Source organism: Mauremys mutica, chromosome 4 (genome assembly GCF_020497125.1).
Source record: "Mauremys mutica isolate MM-2020 ecotype Southern chromosome 4, ASM2049712v1, whole genome shotgun sequence".
Classification (NCBI taxonomy): domain Eukaryota; kingdom Metazoa; phylum Chordata; order Testudines; family Geoemydidae; genus Mauremys; species Mauremys mutica.
This window is the reverse complement of record NC_059075.1, coordinates 116,939,166-116,966,457: the sequence shown is the minus strand read 5'-3', so window position 1 is coordinate 116,966,457 and position 27,292 is coordinate 116,939,166. Positions and strand designations below refer to the sequence as shown.

Genomic DNA, 27,292 nt, shown 5'->3' with positions numbered 1-27,292 from the left:
AACACACAGAGGAACCCAAATATTACTTACGACAGACTCTGTAATTTGCAGTTTTGTTTCAGTCCCTCACAGAGCAGCTGCACGCCGGCATCTCCCAGTTCATTATCGCTCAGCTCCAGCTTTGTCAGGCTCTGGTTGGTTCTGAGAACAGCGGCGAGATCCGCACAGCCAGCGTCTGTGAGATGACAACCCTGCAAGCTGCAGGAGAGAGAAAGGCAGAGAAGGGGGATCATGGAGTGAACAGGACTCGTCACATCTGATCTGACAGGTGGCCCTATGCACCAGCCCCTCTCCCTGACCAATTAGCATTGAGAATGAGCCAGAAATTCTCCCCTAGGCCCTGTTCCAGGCCCCACCCCTTAGCCCATGAGTAATCAGAGTTAGGTGGGTCTTCCTGCTTAAGGCCCACTGCTTCCCCTTCAGAGATAACCAATCAGCATTGAGAATGGCCCAGACATGTCAATCCCCAAAACTCTGCCATTGACCAATGAGGAATAAGATTTGCAGTAAGGTTTCCTCCCTATGCAGCTCCTCGAACCCCTTCTACTGATCAACCAGAATTCAGGATGGGTACAAGGTCCCTTAAGTCCTGCCCACTCAGCTCTCAACCAGTCAGTCTGGACTTTGCACATATGAACCCCAGGATGAGGGGGAGAGATAGCTCAGTGCTTTGAGCACTGCCTTACTAAAGCTAGGGCTGTGAGTTCAGTCCTTAAGGGGGCCCTTTAGGGGTCAAGGGCAGAAATCTGTTTGGGGTGAAGGGTGGGGCTGAGGGATTCAGAATTTGAGAGAGGGTGGGGGCTGGGTGTTTGAAGTGCAGGAGGGAGCTCTGGGTGTGGACTTACCTCAGGCAGCTCCTGGTCAACTGCACAACAAAGCTAAGGCAGGTTCCCTGCCTGTCCTGACACCATGCTGTGCCCCAGAAGCGGCCAGCGGGGGGGCAGGCAGGATGCTTCATGTGCTGCTCTTGCCCACAAACACTACCCCCCCCCACCCCTGCTCCCATTGGCTGGCAACTGGCCCGTGGAGTTGGGGCAGTGTGCAGAGTCTCTTGGTCCCCTTGCTTAGGAGTCAGACCTGCTGGCTGCTTCCAGTGTGCAGGACAAGTGGGGACTAGCCTGCCTCAGCATTGTAGCACCAGTGACCAGACTTTTAAAGGCATGTTCAGCAGTGTTGACCAGAGTTCACAGGGTCCCTTTCGACAGCGTATTCTGGTAAAAAAATGGACTCTGGTCACCCTATTGGGCACACTGCTGCATGGGGGGTGGGGGTGGAGTTTGCTGCCTAGATTCAGGGTTCCAATCCTGGTAAAAGAGTGGGGAAGTCGCACTTGCACAGCGTGGCTCTGCATGCTGGAAGATGATGCTCATGAAAGAATTGTGAGTCCAGAGCTGGATAAAAAGTTCTGCCATAGTTTGCCCAACCCAGTCTACAGTCTTTGATCTCAGTTTTGACACTAGCGTGTCCCTGGATCTCATTTATAGCACCAATTCATTCCAATTAAAAGTGTATTGATTAAACACAAGAACGAACAAGAAGACAAAACAGTAATGTATATTGAAAATCTGGCTGAGTGATTATGCAAAACAAACAGTCAAAACCTTCAAAATCTTTCTTCTTTGGAGGCAAAATATCAGAGACACTTATTTTCAGAACAGCCTTTCCTTGATGAAAACAAAATGACTAAATTTACTATCAGTCCTGATGTATAGAAGGCATTTACTTACCTTTTTTTAAACAGATAGACACAAGGCAGAAGAGAGACAGGATAGAAAAGATGGGTGCAATAAGGGTTTTATGGATATTTTTGGAGCACCGTATTGCCGGTTATTTATGTGTGGATGCTTTTTGGCTGGCAAGTGGATCATGACACCTGCTGCTTGGATCCTAGTTTACAATCTGGTTAGGGATGTTATCTGAACGGATCTTTTCTTCTTCGACAAGGATGATAGTATAGCTGATTTCAGGATTTGATGAAAAGCCAAAAGAGCAAGAGGGAGAACAGAAGGAAAGAAGGGGGCGGGGGGCAGAAAATAACACAATAAAATGAAGGGAGAACAATGCAGGTTCTTATGTGCTTCTGCAGTGCTAGTAGTTACATACCCTACTGCTGGGCTGAGGATTGGACGTCAGTTCACACTCACAGGTGAAAACAAAGTTCCTTGAACAAGTTCAAGGCCAGCCGGCCTGCCTGCCTCTCAGGAAGAAAGTTCTTTAGATGAGCTGAGGTGAGTTGCAGTGCTGGCAGTTTGGAGGATGAGCTGGGATGCAAGGTGGGATGGGAGATGAGAGGGAATGCTCCTCTGAAGCGATCTGTATATTTTTCTCTCCAAAGTCTCTTTTTAAGGAACCCCAAAATAGGAAAAGTGGGCATCATAGTTCATCTCCCTTATCATTTTGTCCACTAATTAAGCCTAATATATGTCATACCAATTTTTGGCTCCACATCATGTGTTTTTCACAAGCATAATTTCAACAGTCCTTGGATTATATGAACATGGCCTTTTGGGTTTAGATTAATCTATTTTCTCTATCTGGTTTTCTTGCACATCTGATAAGATTCAATGTTGTAAATAGCTTGACCTATTTTTTGTGGTTATTGTAACATCTTATGGGTTCTCACATGCTTTTTACATCGGAGGTCACTATGGGGGTACAGCTCATAGGCCTAATAATCACACCCACTCCCATCTGTGACCATCAGGCCTGGGGAGGAGAGGCAGCCGCCAGGCCCAGAACTGGCAACATCACATTCACCTTCCCACTGAGACCAGGGATCAAAGGGGGGAAAGACAAAGGAGAAAAGAACCTCAGAGCAAGTGTGATCCCTGATATTTGGGGAGAGAAGAGCCCCTGAGAGGGCGGCGACCATGTGAAACTGTTGACAGGGCCTGTTTCATACTGTCTGTTGAGCTTATAAAAGCAGAAGCTGTCATAAATATAAAGGCAAGGAAATGCATAAGATTATCTTTTGGCTTAGCTTGTGAATTTTCCCTATGCTGAGAGGGAGTTTTATTCCTGTTTTATGTAACTTTGAAGCTAAGCCTGGGGGGAATCCTCTGTGTTTTAGATCTTTTTATTTAACCAGTAAAGTTACCTTCTATCCTGATTTTGCAGGTGTGATTCTTTAACTTTTTTTTTTAATAAAATTCCTTCTTTTAAGAACCTGATTGATTTTCAGTATCCTAAAAACCAGGGATTTGGTCTGTGCTCACTTGTTACCAATTTTTTAGTATATTATTCTCAAGCCTCCCCAGGAAAGGGGGTGAAGGGGCTTGGGGACTATTTTGGGGAAACAGGGACTCCAAGTGGCCCTTTTTCCTGGATTTTTGTCAAAAGCACTTGGTAGTGGCAGGAATTCCGTCCAAAGGGAAGGAAAGGATTTGTGACTTGGGCAAGTTTTAACCTAAGCTGGTAGAAATAAGCTTAGGGGGTCTCTCATTCGGGTCCCCACATCTGTACGCCAGAGTTTAGAGTGGGGAGAGAACCCTGGCAGAAGTTCTGCTGGTTTTTGTAATGCTCCAGCAGAGTCTGGGTTCCTGACAAAGCTGCCACCCATCTGAATGGGTATCCATGGCAGCAGGGTGGCTATGAGCATGTGCACCTCAGGGACCAACCCCAAGTATGACTGTCTTTGTTCTCCTTCAAGGTCTCACAGGGAGCACCCTGCACACCCAAGCATGAGCCATCCCCACCCCCAACACCTGCCAAATTCTGTACACACATCAAGACACCACATCCACCAGAACTGGACACAGCAGTGACCTCTCCATCACTACAGCTGGCTTGAAACTATGGTCATCCTATTGAAGGGAGAGCAGAGTCCCCAATGCTTGGGAAAGAAAAAGCCATTGAATTTGTACAAGGGAGAGAAGCCCTCAATCCCTGGGTGAGCCCAGAAGTTCTTTAAGAGAGAACAGATCCCCCAAGATATTTTGGATGCAGGAGGAGAGGAGCCCCCAGTGGGGTGAGGGACTCTAAGGTTGGGGTGAATATGGGGAGAAAAACCCCATGGGTGTATGTGGGAAATTGAGGCGCTAAGCCCTAACTTGGGGGACAGAGGCTGGGGACAGAAGAGGGCATTCAAGATAAAGTGATGGAGAAAATCCACATAAAATTTACAGATAAAACAAGAGAGAAGACACCTGAGCAGATCAGGAGAAAGATACCCCAAAGTGGGGAGAGGAAATTTAAGGGGAAAGAAGGACCACAATTGGATTCCAAAGGAGAAAACCCATTCCCCCAACAGTAGCAAAGGGATGTTGTTTTATTTTATTAAATTTTCCCATCAACATTTGTTATTATGGGTGACTGAACCTGTGACAGGTTGGACCCCCTGGGGCATCCCGTGGGGTGCTGAAATACCACTGAACCTACCTTTCTGCCAGAATGGGTGCCCCTTAATGCTCTCTTTCTTAGCCACTTTTCCACAGCTGGGCTTACAACTCAGGTAGGACTACCAGGCCCAAATTATTACTAGTGGGATTATGAAATAACCCCCTTCCCTTTTACCATGATATGTTCAATGGAAGAGATAAGGTTCAGGTGGGGTAAGTAAAGATGCACCATGGCCCGGAGTAAGAGAGAACTTCAGGGAAGAGCAGTGAAATGGGCAATTTGTCTTATGTTAATCCATATAACTAATTACCTGTGATGCTTGGGAGATAGGTCCATTTGGAAGTCTCCAGGATTGCCTATTGTTCATCCAGGACTGAATGGTCAAGAGGCTGCTAGAAAACTGTATATAAAGACCCTTGGGACCTGATCCCTTTTTTAATCTCAGATCTGCTTAAGGTTTCATGCAGGGGAACCCTAAGGCATAAGCAGGGCCTCCAATGCGGGGTGGGCGGGGAAGGCAGAGGGGGAAATTGCCCAGGAGCCAGGGTGACTTAAAAGGGCCCAGGACTCCCAGGGTCACGGCCGCTGCTGTGGTAGTGGCGGCTAGGAGCTCCCTGCCGCTTTTAAATTGTGGTGTGGCGCAATGCGATGGCAGCGGGGGTGGGCCACCCGGGGCTCCCTGCTGCTTTTAAATTGTGGCACTGAAGGGCTACTGGGGGAGGCAAGCAGTGCTGTCTCTTTGCCACCTTCAACTTTAAACCCCATTTCATTGTCAGGCTGCTAAATTCCCATTCCCCACAAACGAAGCTTGTATCACTCCGAGACCCTGGCTTTAGGGATCTAGCAGCTTCAGCACTGCAGTGATCAGCACTGATTAAGATCTGACCCTGAAGTGGCTTCCAGGAGCCAGCTAAGACCCCCAGGGGATTCCAGTGAGTCCGGCTAGAGTCAGGAGAGGAACCTGTCCCACTCAGGCATGAATTCAAAACAAGATGACTTTAGGTTAAGCCAGCCACCACTACAGTGCTGCCACACTCCACCTCAGGACACACAGATCGGGCAGTACCACCCACCTTGGGAAGATGCCAGGGATAGAGGTGGGGATGGAGGAGCTTGAGAGTGTTAGGATGCAGGGGACTGGGTTAATTGTTAATGTTTTTTTCATTATTAGATAACCATAGCCCCTTCCTTCCCCAGACCCTATTCTCCTGTGAGTAATACAGTTCCCCTCTCTGTTACTCATGGTGTGTCCTTCATTTGCTGAGGTTTATTTTATTTACTTTATTGTCCCCATCATCCCCTGTGCACTGGGCTTTACACTCCTTTCCTGTTCGTAGTAGTATTACGGATTTCTCAAGGAATAGCCACCCTGTGCACTGGGCACAGTGAGAGTCTCTTTGAGAGGAGGGTCCAGGGGCACCAAAGATGCTAGCTCCACTCCAGTGTGGTTTCCCCTCCCAGGGGTTCCACTTGACTCAGTCCTTCCTCCACAGCTGCCTACTAGCAGCCCTTTATAAGTTCAGGTATTGCCCAGCCCTCTTTAATTAACTAGACTGGGCTCACCTACTCTGGTCCAGGGGAGCTGGGCTCAGTCTATCAACCCTGTGACATACCCCCCACCTTTCCAGGAGAAAAAATTATGTATTCTTTTCCTTTTTGTAAGGTGCCCCCCCAAGGGCTATTCTAACCCCATACAATGCAAAAACACCTGTCCACCTCAACATTCTGCAACATCAGTTATTACAACCTTTCAGGGGCAAAGTTTTCTTAAACTTAACCAAAATTATTTCCCTCAGTGGTGTAACATAATACCTGTCCCTCCCCATAATGGAGTGTTCTCTGAGTCCCAGAAACCATAGTCAGCTTCCCCCAAGCACAAACTGTGGGTCCCAATAACCCTGAGTTTTATGCAGTAAGGCCAGGTTCACATGTCCAGGATCACTGGGTACAATCTCTAGGTGATCTTATCTCTGTCACCTGGATTTCAGTGTCACTGCATGTCTAGGCTTTTCCATCTCTGCATGAAGAATCTCCACTTTAGTCTCAAGTTCATGAACCATGCAGAGTAAACAGTTTCTCTCTTCCTCAGAGAACTGGAGATCTGTGGCCCATTGTTCTTTCTGGAACTTTAGATCTTGTAAATTCACTTTCCTCCAACTCCACTCACTCTGTAAGCTCATTGGCCCTTAGGAGGGGGGCCATAAAACAGGGAAATGCTATTTCTTTCCCTGCACTGGAGTCCTGTTTCCAGCCCTGGTCCCCTATTTGGGTGTCTACTTATGGAGTGGTCCTGTCTGATTCCCCATGCTAGCTCGTTCAATGGCCATCATGGCTGGGACTCATGCTGATGCAGAAACCAAAGTTGAATATTTCAGCTCAGATAGGGACGTTTACAATTCCTTGGTGTCAAAAGTCATTAAAATGATCTAAAACAGTCTGGTGAGTGAAGGATAAAAGTTAGCACTTTTTAATAAATATATTTTTATTAAGAGAGAGTTTTTAAAACATATCTTTATCCCCAGGGCCAGTGCAAAGATGTTTTGCGCCCTAAGCAAAATTTCCACCTTGCGCCCCCGCCACCGCATCCCCCCACGGCAGCTCCCCCTCCTCCGCCCTGAGGCTCCCCCCCTGGCAGCTCCCTACCCCCCACCCTCTGCCCTGAGGCACCTCCCCCCGCCCCAGCTCACCCCTGCTCCGCACACGAGCACCCCGAGCACGCCGTCACTGCTTCACTTCAGCTTAAGCACCGCAAGCCTGGGAGGCAGGAGAAGTGAAGCAGCCACAGCGTGCTCGGGGTGGAGGTGGGGCAGGAGTGAGCTGTGGCAAGGAGTTCCCCTGCGTGCCACACCCCCTCCCACTTGCTGCAAGCAGCCCTCCCTGTGCTCCCCTGCCCCAGCTCCATCCGCCTAAATGCTGGCGGCGACCGGGGGGGCCGAAGATCCAGCTGCCGTGGTCGCTGCCAAAGAAAATGGTGCCCCCCCAAATCCTAGCACCCTAGGCGACCACCTAGCTCGCCTAAATGGTTGCACCAGCCCTGTTTATCTCCCAAACACCAGGGAACGGTGGAGCCTGCTGTCTGTTGTGGGACAAGCTTTACTTAAGATTTCCATTTTCTAAACAGGACAGGCTGGGTGCATGTTGTGAGCCACCGATGGAGGTGTTGGAGAGACACTTAATGCTTGTCTCCTCCATGTAGCTGCAGGGAGCAGACATCAGACACCAGCCACACACCCTGTCAAGTGCTTTATATAGAAGATACCTGTAAATACACAGAGGAGGCTAAATGTTACTTACCCCAGTCTCTGCAGTTTGCAGTTTGGGTGTGTCAGTCCCTTACACAGACGCTGCACGCCGGCATCTCCCAGATAATTGTAACCCAGGTCCAGATCTGTCAGGCTCTCGTTGGCTCTGAGAACAGCGGCAAGATCCTCACAGCAAGCACCTGGGAGATGACCACTAAAGAAGCTACAGGAGAGTGAAAGGCAGAGAAGAATTATCACAGTGTGAACAGGGCTCATCTCAGCTGTTCTGACAGGAAGCTCCACCCACCAGCCCTTCTCCCTGACCAATCAGCATTGAGAATGAGCCAGAAGCCCTGTCCCAGCACTGGACCAATCCCCACCTGTGTCCAATGAGTAACAAGTTTTAGGTGGGACTGCCTGCCTAAGCCCAACCGCTTGCATCTCACCCTTGACCAATCAGCATTGAGAATGGTCCAGACACCACAATCCTTAAACTTCTGCCATTGACCACTGAAAAATAAGGTTCTGAATAAGATTCTACCCCCACGTTCAGTAAGGGTTGGTAGAGCCCCTGAGATATTTTGGAGGCAGGAAGAGAGGCACCCCCAATGGGGTTAGAGACTCTAAGTGTGGGTTGAACAGGAAGAGAAAAAGCCCATGGGTGTATGCGGGAAACCAGGGAAATACACCCTAACTGGGGAAGCTGGGGTGGGGCGGGAAGAGAGTGTCCATGATGAAGCAATGGAGAAGAGCTCCACAAGATTTAAAGGTAAGAAAGGAGGGAAGACAAGTGAGAAGTTGAGGAGGAAGAGACCCCAACATGGGGAGAGGACACATGAAGGGAAAGAAGGACCCTAACTAAGATAAAAAAGAGGCAATGAGGAATGGTGTTGGCGGTAAGCTTTGGGAAGGAGGTAGCTGTTCCAGCAGTAGGAGAGTTCATTCTTTGCCCTGGGCTCTGACTAGAGTCCATTCTTGAGACAGAGTTTCTCCTTGGGAATTTGTTGCTGGGCTCAGATCTCTTGAAGAGGTGCCCACCCTATGTGCTGTGTGAATATATCATTCCAAAATGGGTGAATAAATGTGAATATGACAAGTTTCACTTAGAGTTTATCCAGACCCCCTGTCACAGATTTCTCCTCTGATCTGCAAGGTGCAGAACATCTGCCACCACTTGGCTGAGGGTAATTCAGGTGTCAGAGCAGAACACTGGTTTTATAAGAAAAAGAAGCAACATAGACACAGACAGTCCCTGCCCTGATGATCCTACGATCTAAACAGACCAGACAGATAAAATGTGAGGGAAAGGAAATATTATTGTCCGCATTTTTCAAATGGAGAGATGAGACCTATAAGAGATTGAATGACTTGCCCAATATCACTGAGAGTCTGAGTTTTGATCCAGAGATTTAATTACACAACCAGCCTTTCTCTTCTTTGTGTTTCTCTGTTTCAGAAGGGCATTTTTAAGGAGGAGCTACTTAACAATCAGGGGCTGAACAGTAGGGCTTGAGCCACTGATGGCTTATATTACTACTTACTATATTGATACCCATTGTGATTTGTTAAAGTGTGTTAGAAGAATTCAGTCTACTGACCAGACCAGACCCAAGGAAACACCTGAAGACTATAAAAAGCTATAGGAAGGGAAAACAAAATTCATATAAGGTTTCCCAAAGGTGAGCAAGGAGTGGGGCGGGGAGTGGCCTAGACATTTTTGAAATGCCATGTGCCATTTCCAGTATTTTAGAAATCTGTCATATCTTTCAAAGGCAAAATTCTATTCAATCAAAATTACAAGAGCTTTCATGGTTTTCATCTGGAATTCTGCACTGGGATAACTGGCTAGAATGACATATTATGATGTACTGTTAAGAGAACTGTGTACACCAAAACCACATGACCCCAAATATATTTGATTATTTGCCAGCAGGTGCATACACAAACATTCTAAAAGCAAGCATCAACTCAGTGAGAGACAGGAACACATGCACAAGTAGTAGCAGCTCCATGCTTACGTTTCCATGCAGATTTATAGCTGAGGCAGGACTGCAAACCCTTTATTCCCACTAGTCTACCAGCCTGGACTCATTTGCGGCACTCCAGTTAACCCACCACCTAGAAAATTTCATTTTTACTACATTAGGCACATGACTGGTGGTCATTACCAGGGTGGAAGTAGATGCTGGAAGTGGTGCAGTTTTTCTGTACCATGTAATGTTTAAAAGTTATTGGACACCCAATCTGAAAAAACAGTTGAGAAGAAGGTAATAACTGGAGATATACCAATCTCCTAGAACTGGAAGGGACCTTGGAAGGTCATTGAGTCCAGCCCCCTGCCTTCACTAGCAGGACCAATTTTTGCCCCAGATCCCTAAGTGGCCTCCTCAAAGATTGAACTCACAATCCTGGGTTTAGGAGGCCCATGCTCAAACCACTGAGCTATCCCTCCCCCCAACAGCAGAAGGAACCTAACCCAACCAGTACAAAAACTAACTCCCCCCCCCGTGCTGTTACTCATACCTTCTTGTCAACTGTTTGAAATGGGCCACCTCGATTACATTGAAGTCATTAGCACTACAAAGGTGATTTTTCCTCACTTCTTGTCAACGGTTGAGAATAGCCCACATCCACCTTAATTGAATTGGCTCATTAGCATTGACCCCCCACTTGGTAAGGCAACTCCCATCTTTTCATGTGCTGTGTATTTATACCTCCCTACTGTATTTTCCACGCCACGCATCTGATGAAGTGGGTTTTAGCCCATGAAAGCTTATGCCCAAATAAATGTGTTAGTCTCTAAGCTGCCAGAAGGACTCCCAAGAATGAAGTACTCTGGCTAGTACTTACGAATCCGTTGCTTGATGCAGCCTGATTTACAAGCTACCTCCTGTGCTGTTCAGTGATCATGCAGAGCCAGGGAGTCTGACAGAGCTCTGCTACATTCACTGTCTAACTGATCTGCATTGCTTAACGGGAGCCTCTGTACAACATAACAGCCAGTTCCGACAGGTTCACCACCCGGTATAATCTGATCTCCCATTTCCGAGCAACCTAATCAAGAAGCTACTGAATAACTGCATCCACGTCACCTGGCCGTTGGCAATATCCAGCCAGATTTTAGGCCTGGTCAGAGAATAGAAATGGCACTACTGAGGCTGAGAGTGCTTCGCTTCCAGCTCCCACACGTTTCATCTGCTTGGTCTCAGAGGAGCACAGACATCTCAGTTCATTGATTGTAATTTCATCTCCTATGTCAGTTGGGCTAGACCCACTAGGTTTGTATTCTCTGGATAACAGTAGTGCCTGCAGAGCAATCAAGAACAGGCCTCCATTGTGGTAGGCCCTGAGGAGTTTACAATGTAATTAGGCAAGACAGACAAATGCAGGGGACAGAGCTAGAAGACACAAGCAGAACGAATGACATGATTGTTTGTCATTTTGTTTATTATTTTGCTTGGTGGCATTTTTTATTAATTTTTTTAAAATTCTTTGGGTGCAGTTTGTTATGCGGGGATTAGCTTAAAGGAAAGAAGAGGAAGGGAAAGGGGATGAGAAAGGGAAGGAATGAGGGGAGAATGGAGGGCAGGTGGAGGGAGACGGATGTGAAGACACTGTGAGAGAGGAGGAAGGAGGAGTTGCAACAAACTAATCAGCACATGAGAAGAATGTCAAGAGTAACATCGTGCAGCAGGCAGCCTGATGACATCAGTGTTCATTGGTCATTTGGTCCATGCTGAGGCTGATTCTGTGTCTGCTCCTACTGCCTGGGAGTCTCTCTGGGCCCAGGCCTGGCTCCTCCTGGGAATTTCATGGAGGATTAAGACTTAAACTGGCAGCAGAAACTGACTGGATGCCAGTGAGGGGACTGGGGTATTGACTTGATGCAGTCATAGCAGCATAAACAATGGAAGGGGTGGACAGTCTCTTTTGTACTATCTGAAATGTAGACATCATTTTTACATTCAGCTTTAGGTGCAGTGAAATAGAGAAATTCGGTCTGGAGAGGAAATGTGGATTGAATAATATGGCTAGGTTCTCGTCTGGGCAGAATGTGTGACGTTTTTGAGCACACTGGCAATTCCTAATTAAACTATGATTTAATTTTAAAATGAGAATTACATAATGAGAGACTTTAAACAAGGTAAAATGACATTCCAGTCACTTGGGACAGTATGATCTTAATCTCATGCACAAAAAAGACACTACAGAGGTAGAAATTAATAAGAAGCTACTGAAAAAAAATCCTAGCAAATGGTGAAACCGAAGAAAAGGAGAATAAGAAAAGAAGATAAAAGGCACTAGAGATGAAAGGCACAGAGAACATACTGGGAATGGCGGAAGTGAAACAGAACAGGAGAACCCAGACACCTGAGGAGTAATCTAAATATTAACCAGAAGGGAATTATTGGAAGTCATCCAGAACAAGCAGATGAACAGTAAATATTTCAACACTGTAAACCAAATAGTCTGAAGTTGATTTAATTGGAGTGGGCGAAACTCTGTGGTAGCTATGTTCCGTATTAAAAATAGAGAAAACAAAGGATATGAAGGAGGAGCACATAAGGGGGTCTCAGAGATGGAGGAGACTGGGAGAAAAGAGAAACGGAATCAGAGGGGCCCTCTGGGGTTCTATGTAAATCCTCCCTATGTAACCAAAATGACCAGATGGTAATTTATCCCTGAGGGTGAAGGTTGATGTCCCATATATGGAGAATGTATTTCCCTTGGATTGTTCTTCTTTCAGTCCAAGTATTATTGGGAAAACACAGTAATTTGGGGACATATTTATATAATATTTTGGTATTTTATTTTTTGATTGAAATGAAGGGGAGAGCAGCAGTATGGAGGGAAAATAATAAAGGGAATAGCTGTGGAAGTTTACAAACAGAAATCAAGATGTAGCCAGGCACACAATTTTAATACAATATAATTGGAAATGAGAAAGATATTTGCCGCACCAACAGCATCTGTGCAGACAATCCTTGGTCATAAAACAGAATAAAAGACTAGCTGAATTGATATCTTTAGTGAAAAGACAGGGAAAAATCTAAACAAAAACAAACCCCTCCTCTCTGTCCCCTTTGTGACAGAATTACCCGTGTCCACAGTTTACACGAGGGGTGAGCAAACTTTTTGGCCTGAGGGCCACACTGGGGTTCCAAAACTGTATGGAGGGCCAGGTAGGGAAGGCTGTGCCCCCCCAAACAGCCTGGCCCCTGCCCCCTGTCTCCTCCCACTTCCCACCCCCTGACTGCCCTCCTCAGAAATCTGACCCATCCAACCCCGTTCCTTGTCCACTGACCGCCCCCTCACAGGGCATCCCACCCCTAACCACCCCCCTGGAACCCCACCCCCTCACCAACCCCCACTGCTCCCTGTCCCATGACTGCCTCAACCCCTGTCCACACCCCTGCCCCCTGACAGGCCCCTCCAGGACTCCCACACCTATCCAACCACTCCCTGCTCCCTGTCCCCTGACTGCCCCCCGGGACCCTCTGCCCCTTATCCAACCCCCCTGCTCCCTGCCCTCTTACAGAACTGGCAGCTGCGCCACCCAGCTGGAGTCAGCCATGCTACTGCGCTGCCCGGCAGGAGCTCACAGCCCTGCCTCCCAGAGCGCTGGTGGTATGGCGAGCTGAGGCTGCGGTGGAGAGAGGACAGCAGGGGAGGGGTTGGGGGCTAGCCTCTCCAGCTGGGAGCTCAAGGGCTGGGCGGGATGGTCCCGTGGGCCGGATGTGGCCCATAGTCCATAGTTTGCCCACCTCTGGTTTATACATTATTCTAATAATCTTTTTCTAAATTGTGTCTTGTGAGGTATCATTTGAGAACTCATGACTTGCTGGTCATTATTGTCCTGGTAAAATGTGCATGGCAACATCGTGTGTGAAGTTATAAGATTCCATTGTATGGTGTTACTAACACATGTTCCAAACTGAGGTTGGCTAACAGGTCAGCCTCAAACAAAGGAATGTGTGCTCTGCACAGTTTGCATTCAGGCAGGAAACAATCATCAAGCAGGAAGGGGAGATAAAGGAGGGTGAAACTGGGGAGGGAAAAGCAGCAGGGGACATCCTTCCATGTAGACATTTTGTCTCTTGAATCCCCGCTGGAAATGCTTCTCAAAGGGGGGAAAGGACTATAAAAAGAAGGGGCAGACACCCCAGGATATCCTTCTGTCTCTCTCTCTGCCCATTGCACCTGACAGACAAAGGAAGCAGTGTGGGACTGGGGGAGGGGTCTTGACCTAAGAGTTTGATCTGTAATCATCTGAAGTATGTGGTAAGAAAACTGTGCTTTGAATCTAACATAGCTTGTTAGGTTGGCATTAGTAAACATGTTATCTTTATTTTTCTCGTAACCACTGTTTACCTTTATGCCTCATTACTTGTACTCACTTAAAATCTCGCTCCTTGAGGTTCAAAAACTTGTTTTACTGATTTATTTAATCTAGTGTGTTTAAATTGATATGACTGAAGGACAGTTTGAAATAGTAAAATGGCATATTATTTCTATTAAAGAAATGATTGACTTGTACTGTCCATGAGAGGGCCGGGCAGTACAGACCATGCATTTTGTGGGAGAAATCTGGGCCTGAGGGTGTGTTGGGGTCACCCTGAAACATAACCAAAGCTGGTGAGAGCCAGAGGGTAACCCAAGTGTGGCTGTCAGGGTGGAGTTACACACACAGACTCAGGGTGTAACTTGCATGCTGGAAGGCTGATTGTGAGCAGTCCAGGTGGAAGCTACTTCAGCAAGGCATCGTAAGGCAACCAGTGTTGCAGGGCAGGGTTGACACAGCTGCTCATTAGTTTGCATTGTACAATGGTATGTCACACGCACAGACACACACACACTTTTTTAAATCTTCAAAAAACTAAATTATTATTATCAATGGTTTTGCCCTTTAAAATAGCATCTTGAATGTCAAAGGAATAATGTCAGAACTGGCAAAAATCAAAGAAAAAAAACAAACAAACCACTTCCAGAACATTTTACTTTAAGAGTCAGATTTTCAGAAGGGGCAAATTATGGGCATGAGAGATAATTAGTTTCTGCAGATTTTTTTTCTTTACCTGAAGAAACAACAAGAAGAAGGGACATAATATTTGCTAAACATTTGCCTCTTTCAGGTTAAAGACTAACTGAAGGAAGAGGAGGGACCTTTTATTAAAGGGCACAATGGCAGGGGGCTGAATAACAGTGCGCCCAGTGTATGCTCCCGGTGGAGTTTAAGATGTTGACAGCCTGATGACTTATCTGCCTGACATAAAAAAAAAAGAAACAATTTAACTCGTTTTTAAAAAAAAATATGTACAAGTTTAGCTATTGACTTTATGTCAGGACATTTTCACATTGCCAAACAAACCAATTTACTCCTGTCTATATCTTCTTGGAGCTTTCTTCTTCCTGCACAATTTCCCTTCAACCAATTGGGAGGGGTCTCTTTCAGAGGGCTCCTGAAGAGTGTCTGTTGTTTCTGTGGAGTCTGCTGGCTGGGTCAGACTTTGCCCACTCTGTTCTAATAGCGAATTCATGCCTGTGACAACTCTTCCAGCATCAGCTTCAATAAATGCATCTATTCCCCTGATACATTATCAGATGGTCGTTATGTCATTCGAGCCCCCAGTGTATAAGCAGTAGCATCTGTGACCAATATGAAAGTGGTTTTGAAACATGGCTAGGCCAAGACAGGAGCAGTCACAAGAGGCTTTTCCAACTCTAAAAAAGCTAAATCACACTCCGATGATCACCGAGATGGTTTTCCTTTCTCACCCAACCTATGCAATGGCTTCCTTCTCAATCAGAATTTACTAGATCCACTGGCTCACAGTGTGCAGCTGTGGTTTCCTCTGTTACTATTTGCTGATTGTCAGAACCATTCAACAAAGAACAGAAATCCTTTCCTGCTTCAGATCCACATGAGTTTTAGCAACTAAAATTCCCTTTCCCCCAGAACCGTGGGTCGCAAAGCAAGTCTCAGCCACGCTCCATCTTTCCCTTGCTGAAAAGCTAGTACAGCATGTAGCTGTTATTTCTGCACCTAGAGGCAGGACAAATTGCTCACTGCAAACCAATTGTCTACAAATCATTTGTTTCAGCTGGGCCACCCTTTAAAAGGAATTTCCACAGACTGTGTCACACTGTCCAGAATAGCTCACAACTGTGAGTGCCTACCCCAAGGCAAACTGTAGAGAAAGGGCAGACACTCCAAACTGGTGGTATGTTCTATAATTAGATTTCAACAAGCCAGTTACAAATGTGAACTCCTGGATCGCTATACCAGTCCTACCAGGGAGTCACAGACAGTCCACTTAGACTGGGGAGTCTATCTTGCCACCCAGACAAACTGAACTGTAGTGAGTCGGCCTGGCTCCCGGCCGCACCTGAGAGAGAGGAACCGGAACAGCCACCTCAGTGGGCGGAGCCACCACCACCTGTCCCCGCCCCCTGGAAGTCAAGGGGCGGGACAGGAAGTATAAAGGCCCGGCCCCAACACTCAGTTGGATCCCGGTGGCCGGAGAGGACAGACGCTCCTGCCCGAGCTCCTGCTAGACCGAGCCTTCCCCGAGCCAGGTATCCGGAGGTGGACGGACCGAGCCTTCCCCGAGCCAGGTATCCGGAGGAGGACTGGCCGAGCCTTCCCCGAGCCAGGTATCCGGAGGAGGACTGGCCGAACCTGCCCCGAGCCCGGTACCCCGAGGAGCTGTTGGAGCATCCCCCCGACCCGAGTCCGGAGGAGCAGCCCGAGCTAGCCGGCTCTCAGCACGGCGAGGAGCCCATGGTGTGGGACCCAGCGCCCGACCCCAGAGACGAGCAGGTACCCGAGGAGGGGGAGATGGAGTGTAGCCCGGGGGTAGCCGACCCCTGTCAGGCTGTAGGCACCGAGGTGCCCATGTCACTGTGTTGCGGTCAGGACCCCACTGACCAGCGGCAGTGATAGCCGCTACTAGGGCCCTGGGCTGGGACACAGTGGAGTGGGTGGGCCTGTGTCCCCCCTGCCACCCCACTCACGGGTGGCAGCCTCCCCCTCAAACCAGCGCTCCGGCATAGAAGCCTACACTTACCTGTGGCTTGCTCAGCTCCTGCCACAAGGACCTGAGCCCTGAACTAATGCTGTAGCTCAGCTCCTGCTCCAAGGACCTGAGCCCTGAACTAATGCTGTAGCTCAGCTCCTGCTACAAGGACCTGAGCTCTGGACTAATGCTGTCTGCTCAGCCCCTGCCTGAGGGTCTGAGCTAGAACTGCTGGTTGTTGCCCCGCCCTGACTGAGGGCCTGGGCTTTCTGACTGTGTTATTGCTCAGCTCCTGCTGCAAGGACCTGAGCCCCTTGAATTATTGTTTGTTGCCCCGCCCTGACTGAGGGCCTGGGCTTTCTGACTGTGTTATTGCTCAGCTCCTGCTGCAAGGACCTGAGCCCCTTGAACTATTGTTTGTTGCCCCGCCCTGACTGAGGGCCTGGGCTTTCTGACTGTGTTATTGCTCAGCTCCTGCTGTAAGGACCTGAGCCCCTTGAATTATTGTTTGCTGCCCCGCCCTGACTGAGGGCGTGGGCCTTATTGACTGCTTGCCTTTTGTTCAGCCCGCCTGAGGGGCGGAACCCCTGGACCTTCGGAGACTGATAACGAACTTAGGCCGTGTAGTGAGGCGGCCTGGCTCCCGGCCGCACCTGAGAGGGCCGAGCCCCCGCACTGGACTGTTACATGAACTTTCTGACCAAAGGTCACTTACACCAAAAATCACACCTCATCAGGTTGCTTCTGGTCCTAAGAGACCAGTCACATACCCCAGAGTATCAACTCATACTCTGGACTTTACATCAAATACAAAACTGGCAGCCAATTTTATAGTAAACTAACTAAAGGTTTATTGGCTAAGAAAAGGAAATGAGAGCAATTGAGAGGTTAAAGCAGGTAAAATATATTAACAGGTGAGTCACAGTTTGTAATTTCAGATTGTGGCCATGATGTAATAAACTGCCAGTTTCCTAAAAGTATTTTCAAGGTACCCAGATTGTCTCTGGGGATCTTGGCTTTGCATCTGGTACACTTCCCTGTAAGAGTCCAAACAGTCAGAGATGAAGGATTGTTCCCTGAATCCATATTTATAGATTCGTCAGTCAGAAAACAGACTGACAGCTTCTACACGCATGGGCTTTTCCTCTCATAACAGTAAGTGAGGAATGCCTGTAGAGTCTCTGACCTCCGGCCATTATATACAATGGTCACTTGCTTTGAAACTAGCATTTCAGAAGGCTTCTTTGAAATGAATGAAATATGAAATCCCTCTGACTAAGAAAAGCTTCTGAGAGATTTGTTGTACATCAGCACCACCTACTGGAGAACCACACTTGTAATTCTCTCTGTGCACTGATGGGCCAAGTGTCCAATAGAAAATCAGAGAGTAGCTCTTGCCAGCAAGCCCTGCAATCAGGGTATATAAGACTGAGGTCACTGTGTGGGACTCCAGAGTTGCTAAATCTATTGAAGAAGCCGCAGGACTGATAAGCGCTACCGGGCACTTGATAACCCCACAGACTAACTCTCCCCATTCTAGGGTTACACAAACTGAGAAAAACAACAAGGAGTCCGGTGCCACCAGACTCCTTGTTGTTTTTGTGGATACAGACTAACACGGCTACCCCAATGCAAACTGACAATAAACTGTGAGATTTAATTTCAAAGATTGTATTTCTTTCAGTGTTCTTTATACATGTATACATCCAATGGAGGATTGGAGCACTGACCTGATGTGGTCATAGTGGCATAAACCACAGAAGAGGTGGAGAGTCCTCTTCTATTGGCTGGAACATGTGCAGTGTTAGACTGAGTGTTAGAATCAGTTAACTACAGTGATCCAGGCTGGAGATGAGAAGTAGACTGAACTATGTGGCTAAGTCCTTGTGGCAGAATATGTGAAGTTTCTGAGCAAACTGGCGATTCCTGTTTAAACTTTCTGTCACAGGTCATATCTCTAGGGCATCCCTGTGAGGTGAAGGTGGGCGCCTCTCTCATCCCTAAGGTCCCTTTCTGTCTGGAGGTGTTGCTATAGCGCTGGTTTGGAGTGCAGGATGTGGTCTCCTGGCGATTAGTCTTTGGGAGGTGGCTTCTCCCCCTTTAAGGCCTGGCCACACTCCAAGGCAGAAAAAAAGCAAACAAAATAATCCTGCAACCCACAAAAGAGTCTGGGCTAACCTCATTGTTCCTCAAAATGTAACAGGCGAATAGTCTCTGAGAAGGGGGCTGGGTTCCTAACACCCTGAGCATCAGAGGCCCAGGCTGAGCACCTGGGCTGTAGTGAAAAGCGAAGCACAGTAAAGATGGGTCCTCTGCTTCTCCAGAGGGCTCAGGCAGCAAAATCTCTTCTGCAGCTTCCCTGTGGAGCAGGGGATTGCTAGTTCTGCTTCCTTCTGAATGCCACCCTGCACTGGCCTTTGATCCTCCATTTTAAGGAGCCACCCCTCTCCATGTGCAATTGGTGTCACAATTGTGCCAGGTTGGGGCTGTGCCCAGAGGAGTTATTTAACCCCTTCCTGACTGGGGTGGGAATCTCCCACATACCCCACCCCTAAAGATGGAAGTTAGGGTCCCCCGATCTAATCCTGATTTCCCCACCAGTCCCAGTAAGGGCTAGCTCAGCCCTCTGGAGCCCCAGGGTGGAGCAAGCTCAGTGAAGAAGGGAACTTTGGAAACTGTAGCTGCAAAGCTGAAATAAGTCTTTATGCAACATCAACACAGAGATTTTTTCAAACTCTTATAACTTTGAAAATTGGGGCAGATTTTCATAGGAACAGAAATAGGCACATCCCTGGTATGAATGCTCCCCCCTGCTAAATTTCAAGTTCCTGCTCCAAAGCATGGGATTGATAGAGCTTCTCACTGAAAAGTTCACCAGAATTACTTGGGGGAAAAGTGTGTTTCCCCAGCCTATGGATGAACAATTGAGGCTAAAATTTCACAAATATCCAGCTTGAAGCAGCATGGAAAATGTAGGTCAAAATGCTTCAGGTTAGTAAAGTTATAAGCAACAGAAAACAGGGTCTACTGATCGAAGTCTCAGGCTACAATAACGGCAAGTAGCACTTCCAGCTCCACTTAAAATATATGCACTCTACAAAGCAAAACACAGCTTTTCGCATTAGCAAATATAAAACCTTTCAAAGGCATGATGCATCCATTGTACATCCTATTACAGGTTGGACAGAGCCTTCATAGTTCTTGTAATGAAATATTCAAAAGAAAGAGAAAGATACTCTATAATACAAGAAAATGTAAAAAGCTAACTGCAGAATTCTAGCCCTGGGTGACATATTCAGTGCTTTCTAACTTGTAAATAACCATGCTGTGCCATCTTGGGTGCATATTTTGAGGCACAACTTCTGTGTAAGGTGAACAAGCTGCAACATTAACTGCTTCCTAGAAAGAGTGTATGTACACCTCCTTTTCATATTGTACTGCTTCATCTTTTATTAATAAACTAAGCTAAACTGGATTATTTGGTCTCTTAAATACTTTTAATATTGAACCGGCAGTGTTGCCAAGCAAGTGGCTAGACATCAGTGACTACTGTTAGACTGAGTGGATCATGAAGAGCACCAGTAGCTTTGGGCGTCGGTGCTTGCAGTGATGAGGAGCTGCATTTTTTTGTATTTAATTAATTTCTTCAGTCATGTTTGTTAGTTTCTTAAACAGAATTTCCTTGCATGGTGTCAAGTATCAGACGGGTAGCCATGTTAGTCTGGATCTGTAAAAGCAGCAAAGAGTCCTGTGGCACCTTATAGACTAACAGACATTTTGGAGCATGAGTTTCGTGGGTGAATTCACCCACGAAAGTTCATGCTCCCACCCACGAAAGCTCATGCTCCAAAACGTCTGTTAGTCTATAAGGTGCCACAGGACTCTTTGCTGCTTTTACAGATCCAGACTAACATGGCTACCCGTCTGATACTTGACACCATGCAAGGAAATTCTGTTTAAGAAACTAACAGACATTTTGGAGCATGAGTTTCGTGGGTGAATTCACCCACGAAAGTTCATGCTCCCACCCACGAAAGCTCATGCTCCAAAACGTCTGTTAGTCTATAAGGTGCCACAGGACTCTTTGCTGCTTTTACAGAATTTCCTTGTTTGTTTAAATTTTGTTATTTTTTCAGTTGTTTTGTTTGTTTAGTAGCTAAACTCAGTTTCTCTCTATCTTGTGTTTTCCTTTGGATGAGAAAGCTCTGGGCTCAAAGGAAGAATATCCTTGGGGTCCTTCATGTAGCCCAGAGAATGCTCACCAAAGCTCTTCCCCATCTGCTATAGTAGAGTCCCTTGGGGATGGAAGGATGGGAACTATCAGAGGGTGATGGAGAACCATGGAACCTGTGTTCATGCACACAAATCAGAGGTTAGTGAAGAGTGCCATGGTGTAACATTTTATGTTTTTGCACAAGGATTCCCAATGCACCAAATATTTTTTTAAGTTGACACATGTTTGAAGTTCTAATGCTATAACATTGTATGTTTCATTCACTGTGTCTTTGTAAATCTGAGGGGTGGGTGTTTGGGGCCAGGCTGAGCCAAGACCAATGAGTCTCCCCTCAGCTGCTCTGAGGCTGGCATGCAGCAGGGATACAAGTGGCAGATATCGCTAAAAAAATGGACAGAATTCTCTTTGGAATATTTTGCTTAATATTTCATGCATTTTTAATCAAAATAATATTTTTTTCCAAATAACTCAAGTGAGTGGCTTGGCAGGTGACAGAATCAGCTTCATAGAGCTTAAGGCCTCAAGAGACCATTAGCTCATCTAATCTGCCCTCCTGCACATCACAGGCCATTATGTTTCTCCTAAAGTTTCCTGTGTTGAGCCTGGTGATTCTGAGTTATCAAAACACTTGTGGAAGGATGGGCAGGGACAATATGGAACTGCACTGGGAGGAGAATCATTGTACAACTGCAGCTGCCTTTCCAGTGCTTGTGCTAAAATCGTGCAGAGGGTTGTGGCGGTGGAAAATATGGGACTGCATTACCTCTGAGCAGGTTAAACACCAAATGTGATGGGATCCCTTGTGCACTGCTGTACGCATGTTTGTGTGTGGCTGTGCAGAGTTGTTACGGAGTTATGCTATTGCTGCCAAGCCCAACCACCTGTAGCAGACAGTCTCAACTGTGCTCCACAGGGAAATCTCACTGGAGACGTCCAGGTTCAGAATCTTGGGCATTGTAGCAGAGTGTTCTCAACAGCTAGAATTCAAAGCAAAATGCAAGATCACTTCTTCGCTAAAGCTCTTACCAGGAACAACATCAGGGACAGCATGAGATGGAGATGGTTTAATAAAAGAAAAGAGAAAAAATAGGAGAAAAGAAAATTGGATTGGTGTGACACAGAGCTGCCTTGGCAAAGGGTCCCCTGTTCTTTGCAACCAGCTCTCATCTCAGGCCTGACAAACTCAATACACCAAACACTTCTTATAGGATATTTATTCATCAAGTATAACATGTAACATATCTACAGAACGCTGTGTTGTCTACCCTTGCCACATCCCAGAATATTCAATGGAAAAATATCAAAGACAATGGCAAAAGATCAAAACCACTTGGCGGTGAAAAGGAACATCACAGCAGGCAGGGGATCACCAGCTAGTTCTACAAATGACTGAGATTTCTGGGGAAAACCTGGTTCATTAGATAAGAAAGGTAACTATTGACAAGTGTAGACCCTGGATCATGCGTTAAGAGTTTTTTTTCTGCATTGTAACCAGTTGTTTCTATCACCTTCTCTCTTTCCTGGATAAATATTTATTCTTTCTTAAATAAACTTACTTTTGTTTTCTTATAAGTGTTCACAAGTGCTGTGTCAGGGGCTGGATATCACAGAAGAATGAATCAAGGACTCAGTGATTATGGTGCCCCTCTTGTCCTCCTACAAGGCAAAGCTGGGGCTGGCATAAGCCCAGAGGAGAGTGCTTGACTGAGTGAAAGGCTGGTGATGTCATGGAGCTGACACCCAGTTACTACTAGTAAGACTCCCTCTAGCTGTAGGCAGGGGGGTAACGAGGTGACTCTCAGTCCCTGAGAAACATCAGACTGGGGCAGAGAGGAAAAAAATCTTCTCCTCTTCACCTTCTCTCACTGTGTAAAGCACTTTAAATAGCGAACACCCGTGAATACACAGAGGCGGCCAAATGTTACTTACTCCAGTCTCTGCACTTTGCAGTTCGGGTGTTTCAGTCCCTCACACAGCAGCCGCACTCCAGAAACTCCCAGTATATTATCACTCAGGTCCAGCTCTGTCAGGCTCTGGCTGGTTCTGAGAACAGCGGCAAGATCCCTGCAGCTAGTCTCTGTGAGACCACAACTCCACAACCTGCAGGAGAGAGAAACACAGAGAAGGGGGATCACAGTGTGAACGGGGCTCGTCACAGCTGTTCTGACAGGCGGCCCCGCTCACCAGCCCCTCTCTCTGACCAATCCACATGAAGAATGACATAGAATTTCTGCTCCTCCACCTCTCACAACCCCCACCCTACTGCAATGAGGAACCAGAGTGGGGTGAAACTTCCTGCCTAGGCCCCATCAGGGATAAAATGTCAGGCTCCTTCTCAGAATTCTGACTGGTCACAAAACAGGAGTCACTGGAGAAAATCTGATCCTCCACTTAGGACTCTGATCCCTGATCTTCTTGACTGGTGAAAGACAGGTCTTGCTGGAGGCCTAGGCATGGCTAAAAGTATGAACCAAAGTAAGGCTGTGGACAAAAGTAGGCCATGTCAAAATAGTAACTCTAGATATCAGATAACCCGGTAAGTCCATTCCTGACCTGTGAGGCTGGTTCAGGAACCCAAAGACCCCATCTGAGATAAGGAGAGAATGGCAGGATAATGGATGAGAATGTTTTGTTCAAACTATCAGGTACAAGGATGGTAAATAACAACTTCTGCAGTGTAATATGTAACTTATTTGTATCAATGTATAAAAGGAGAAGTCATAAGAGGGGTAGCTTTGTTTTGGCCCTAGGGGACAACATTATGTTGATTAAGCGGGTACCCTGTCATGGGCATACATGTGTCAGTGTACCTGTAACCTCTGATAGGGAAATACCCCCCCTCCCCAAACTCCCCTCGCTTATAGGCTCAGAATTTAAGCGTACCTTAACCCCCCTTGCCTCGCAGGCCCAAGGCCTGTAGCTAGAACAATTGCTATATAAGAGCAAAAGGTTTAAACTTCTGCTAAACTTGTTTATCCATACAAGGGGCACTGGGGAAGCAAGAAACCAGGAAAAGGGGAACTAGGGAGAGGGACAAAAGAGGGCCCCATATGTGCCAGCTCAGCTTGTGACAATTAGAATGTGGCAAGAGCCTTTGCACAATGTAACCACAAAGTAGGGGTCATTAGAACAGTCAGACCACCAACTTGACTGCCAAAGAACAATAACAGGAAAAACCTAAAATGGAAAATAGTGAGGTGGCTTGCTTGTTTGCAAATATTAATTCCAAGTAAGGCAATGTATCAAAATATAGTTTGTGGTTTTAGCCTTTATAAGCTTAATAAAATTTGTAAAGGGCACAGCAGCAGCCTGCCTTCTGCGTGAGGTCTATGCTGTCTCTCCCTGCATATATGCTTGTATGAAATAAAGGTGCCTCAGGCTGTCTGATCTAAAATCAACCGTGTGGTCAATTTTCCACAACACCTCTGAGCCTGGGCTCTGATAATGTCGACAACGAACTTGGCTGAGCCTTCGCCAGAGAACCGAGCCTGTGGTCTTTCTTTAAACACTGAGATCTGCTGAATCATGAAGCTGCAAGCTATGCTGGTACAGTTAACACTGGAGCTCCACAAACAGCCTAGGAGCAGCACTGACCCACAGCAGCACAGGGCATCATCATCTGCTCTCCCACTTCTGAGCAGCCTGATTAGGAAACTACTGAATAATTGAATCCAAATTCACCTGTCCATTGAACTATCCAGCTGAGATTTAGGCCTGGACACAGAACAGAGATGGCTCTGATGATGCCGAGAGTGCTTTGTTCCCAGCTCTCACATCCTTGGTCCTGGGCTTTGTGAACTGCAGTGTCCCAGAGGAGCCCAGCAATCTCAGCAGTTCACAGATCAAAATTTGGTCCTTCATGTTACTGGGGTTAGATCCATATTTTTATTATTATTTGTATTACAGTAGAACTCATCTTTATCTGCATCGCTGTGTTCCTCCATTGGAGCACAGCACTGTATAACTGACATCTTCAGGAATCTGGTTTGGAGTCTGGCGTCGATGATGCACCGGTTAGTAGGTTCCCAGTTGAGAAGTGATTTTTCTGCAGAATCTGTCATAATGAGAACTACTCCCTCTGAGTGGTTGTCGTAACTATGCCCTGAGTAAATCAGATGTTTCTTTTCTTGCCTAAAGCACTTCTTATTCACATCTCTCAATCTGTTCCCACCGATACCCAGGCTTTCAAGTCTATAGTTGTCCATAACTCTCATGAACCAGCCCTGAAATGTTTTCTTGCTGTTAGCATCAAACTTTTCAGGGCTTTGATTTCCAGAGACTGGCTTTCATCAGGAGCCTTCCTGAAGCACAAAGGGGCAGCAGTGTTCATTCTTACCGGAATGGCAGCCTGGTTCTGTTTCTATAACCGGTGAGGTGTTCTTAAAAGTTCTTACATGTTTAGCTCTGCACTCAACTCTCTCCACTGTATCCAAGCTTGGGACTGACAGACACAGGCACAAGATGCAGCAATGCAGAAGTGTATTAGTAACACAAACACCAGTCTAGCATAGGTAGACACTTCAGACTGCATTTTGCCCCTGAGGAAAGGGGCTTGATGAACACTGAGGCAAGGTGGGCTTAGGGGATTGGGGTTCCCCAAGGAGGGGAGGATCCTCAGTGTGGGGGCACTGCTGCAGGGCAGTACCCAGGAGAAGGGGCACTGTGGGCAGGGAGGGACATGGGGCCTGAAGTACAGTGGTGGAGAAAAGGAAGAAGCAGGTGGCAGCAAAGAAGACACTGGCCAGCAGAAGGTGGACCAGAGCTGGATGAGCTAATTTCCAGACAGGCCAACAGGAGATGCCGAAGCAGTGATTTCACTGGGACTCATCGAAAAACAGGGCCCCATTGTGCTAGGAGCTGTACAGAGTAGTAGCTAGTCCCTCCCCTGAAGAGTTTATGATGTAATTAGACAAGACAGACAAAAGGGAGGGGACAGAGGCAGAACACACAAACAGAATGAACTGTGCAATGGTGACCTTTTGTTTGTTATTTTGCTGTGGGGGGAAGGTGAGTGAGTCTTTGCATTTGGGTTTCAATTCATTCTTTGAGTGGGAGTTGCTAGGTGGGGATTAGCTAAATGGAAGGAAATAGGAAGGGAGGGGGGAAATGAATGAAGGGAGCATGGAGAGAGGCTTAGGTGCGCAGACTGTGAGGTAGGGGAAAAGATAGGGTTGCAACAAACAGCCAATAAGCACAAGGAAGAGAATGTTGAGTGACAATTTGTAGCAGGCAGTCTGATGACATCAGTGTCCATCAGTATCTGCTACTGAGGCTGCTTCTCTGTCTTCTCGTACTGATTAGGAGTAATCTCTGGTCCTGGGCTTGGTTCTGGAGTTTCATGGAGGATTAAGACCATGGCATTAAGCTGGCAGCAGAAACTGACTGGAAGCCATTGTAGGGATTGGAGCACTGACCTGATGTGGTCACAGTGGCATAAACCACGGAAGAGGCAGAGAGTTCTCTTCTATTTGCTGGAACATATGCAGCATTAGACTGAGTGTTAGGTGCAGTGAATCACAGTGATCATGTCTAGAGAGGAGAAGTAGATTGAACTATTTGGCTAAGTCCTTGTCTGGGCAGAATGTGTGAAGTTTCTGAGCAAACTGGCGATTCCTATTCCAACTCTATTACAGGTCGGATCTCTAGGGCACCCCTGTGGGGTGCGGGTGGGCGCCTCTCTCATCCCTAAGGTTCCTTTCTAGCTGGAGGTGTCTCTATAGCGCTGGTTTGTAGTGCAGGGTGCGGTCTCCTGGTGGTCAGTCTTTGGGAGGCGGCTTCCCCTCCTTTAAGGCATGGCCACAAACCAAGACAGAAAAAAGCGATGAAAATAATCCTGCAGCCCACACAGCAGTCTGGGCTCACCCCGCTGTTCCTTGCAAAGTAACAGGTAAATAGTCTCTGAGAAGGGGGCTGGGTTCCTAACACCCTGAGTGACTGAGAGATCCAGGCTGAGCGCCTGGGCTCTAATGAAAAGCAAAGCAGAGTAAAGATGGTTCCTCTGACTCTCCAGAGGGTTCAGACAACAGAATTTCTTCTGCAGCTTCCCTGGTGAGCAGCCCCTGCTCTGTGGAGCAGGGGATCACTAGTTCTGCTTCTCTCTGAATGCCAACCCACACTGGACTTGGATCCTCCCTTTTAAGGAGCCACCCCTCTCCAGGTGTAATTGGTCTCAGCAGTGTGCCAGGTTGGGGCTGAATGTGCCCAGTGAAGATCGTTAACCCCTTCCTGACTGGGGTGGGAATCTCTCCCACCACATACCCCACCCCTCAAGATGGAACTCAAGATCCCCCGATCCAATCCTGATTTCACCACCAGTCCCAGTCAGGGCCGGATAAGCCCTATGGAGCCCCAGGGTGGAGCATGCTCGGTGAAGCAGGGACCTTTGGAGACTGTAGCTGAAATAAGTCTCTACTGAGCATCGGCACTGAGATTTTTCAAAGGCTTATTACTTTGAAAATTGG

General features: G+C 47.1%; 1 protein-coding gene across 1 annotated transcript in view; it reads right to left on the bottom strand.

Annotated features, from left to right (window-relative positions):
* The window catches only part of LOC123368732 (NACHT, LRR and PYD domains-containing protein 3-like), a 111,125-nt gene that overhangs the window by 13,938 nt on the left and 69,895 nt on the right, over positions 1–27,292 (bottom strand). The window contains exons 9-11 of the mRNA XM_045013792.1: positions 22,761–22,931; positions 7,633–7,803; positions 31–198 (exon numbers count right to left, since the gene is read on the bottom strand). Coding sequence (XP_044869727.1) covers positions 31–198; positions 7,633–7,803; positions 22,761–22,931 — 510 coding nt within the window. The remainder of the gene's footprint in view (positions 1–30; positions 199–7,632; positions 7,804–22,760; positions 22,932–27,292) is intronic.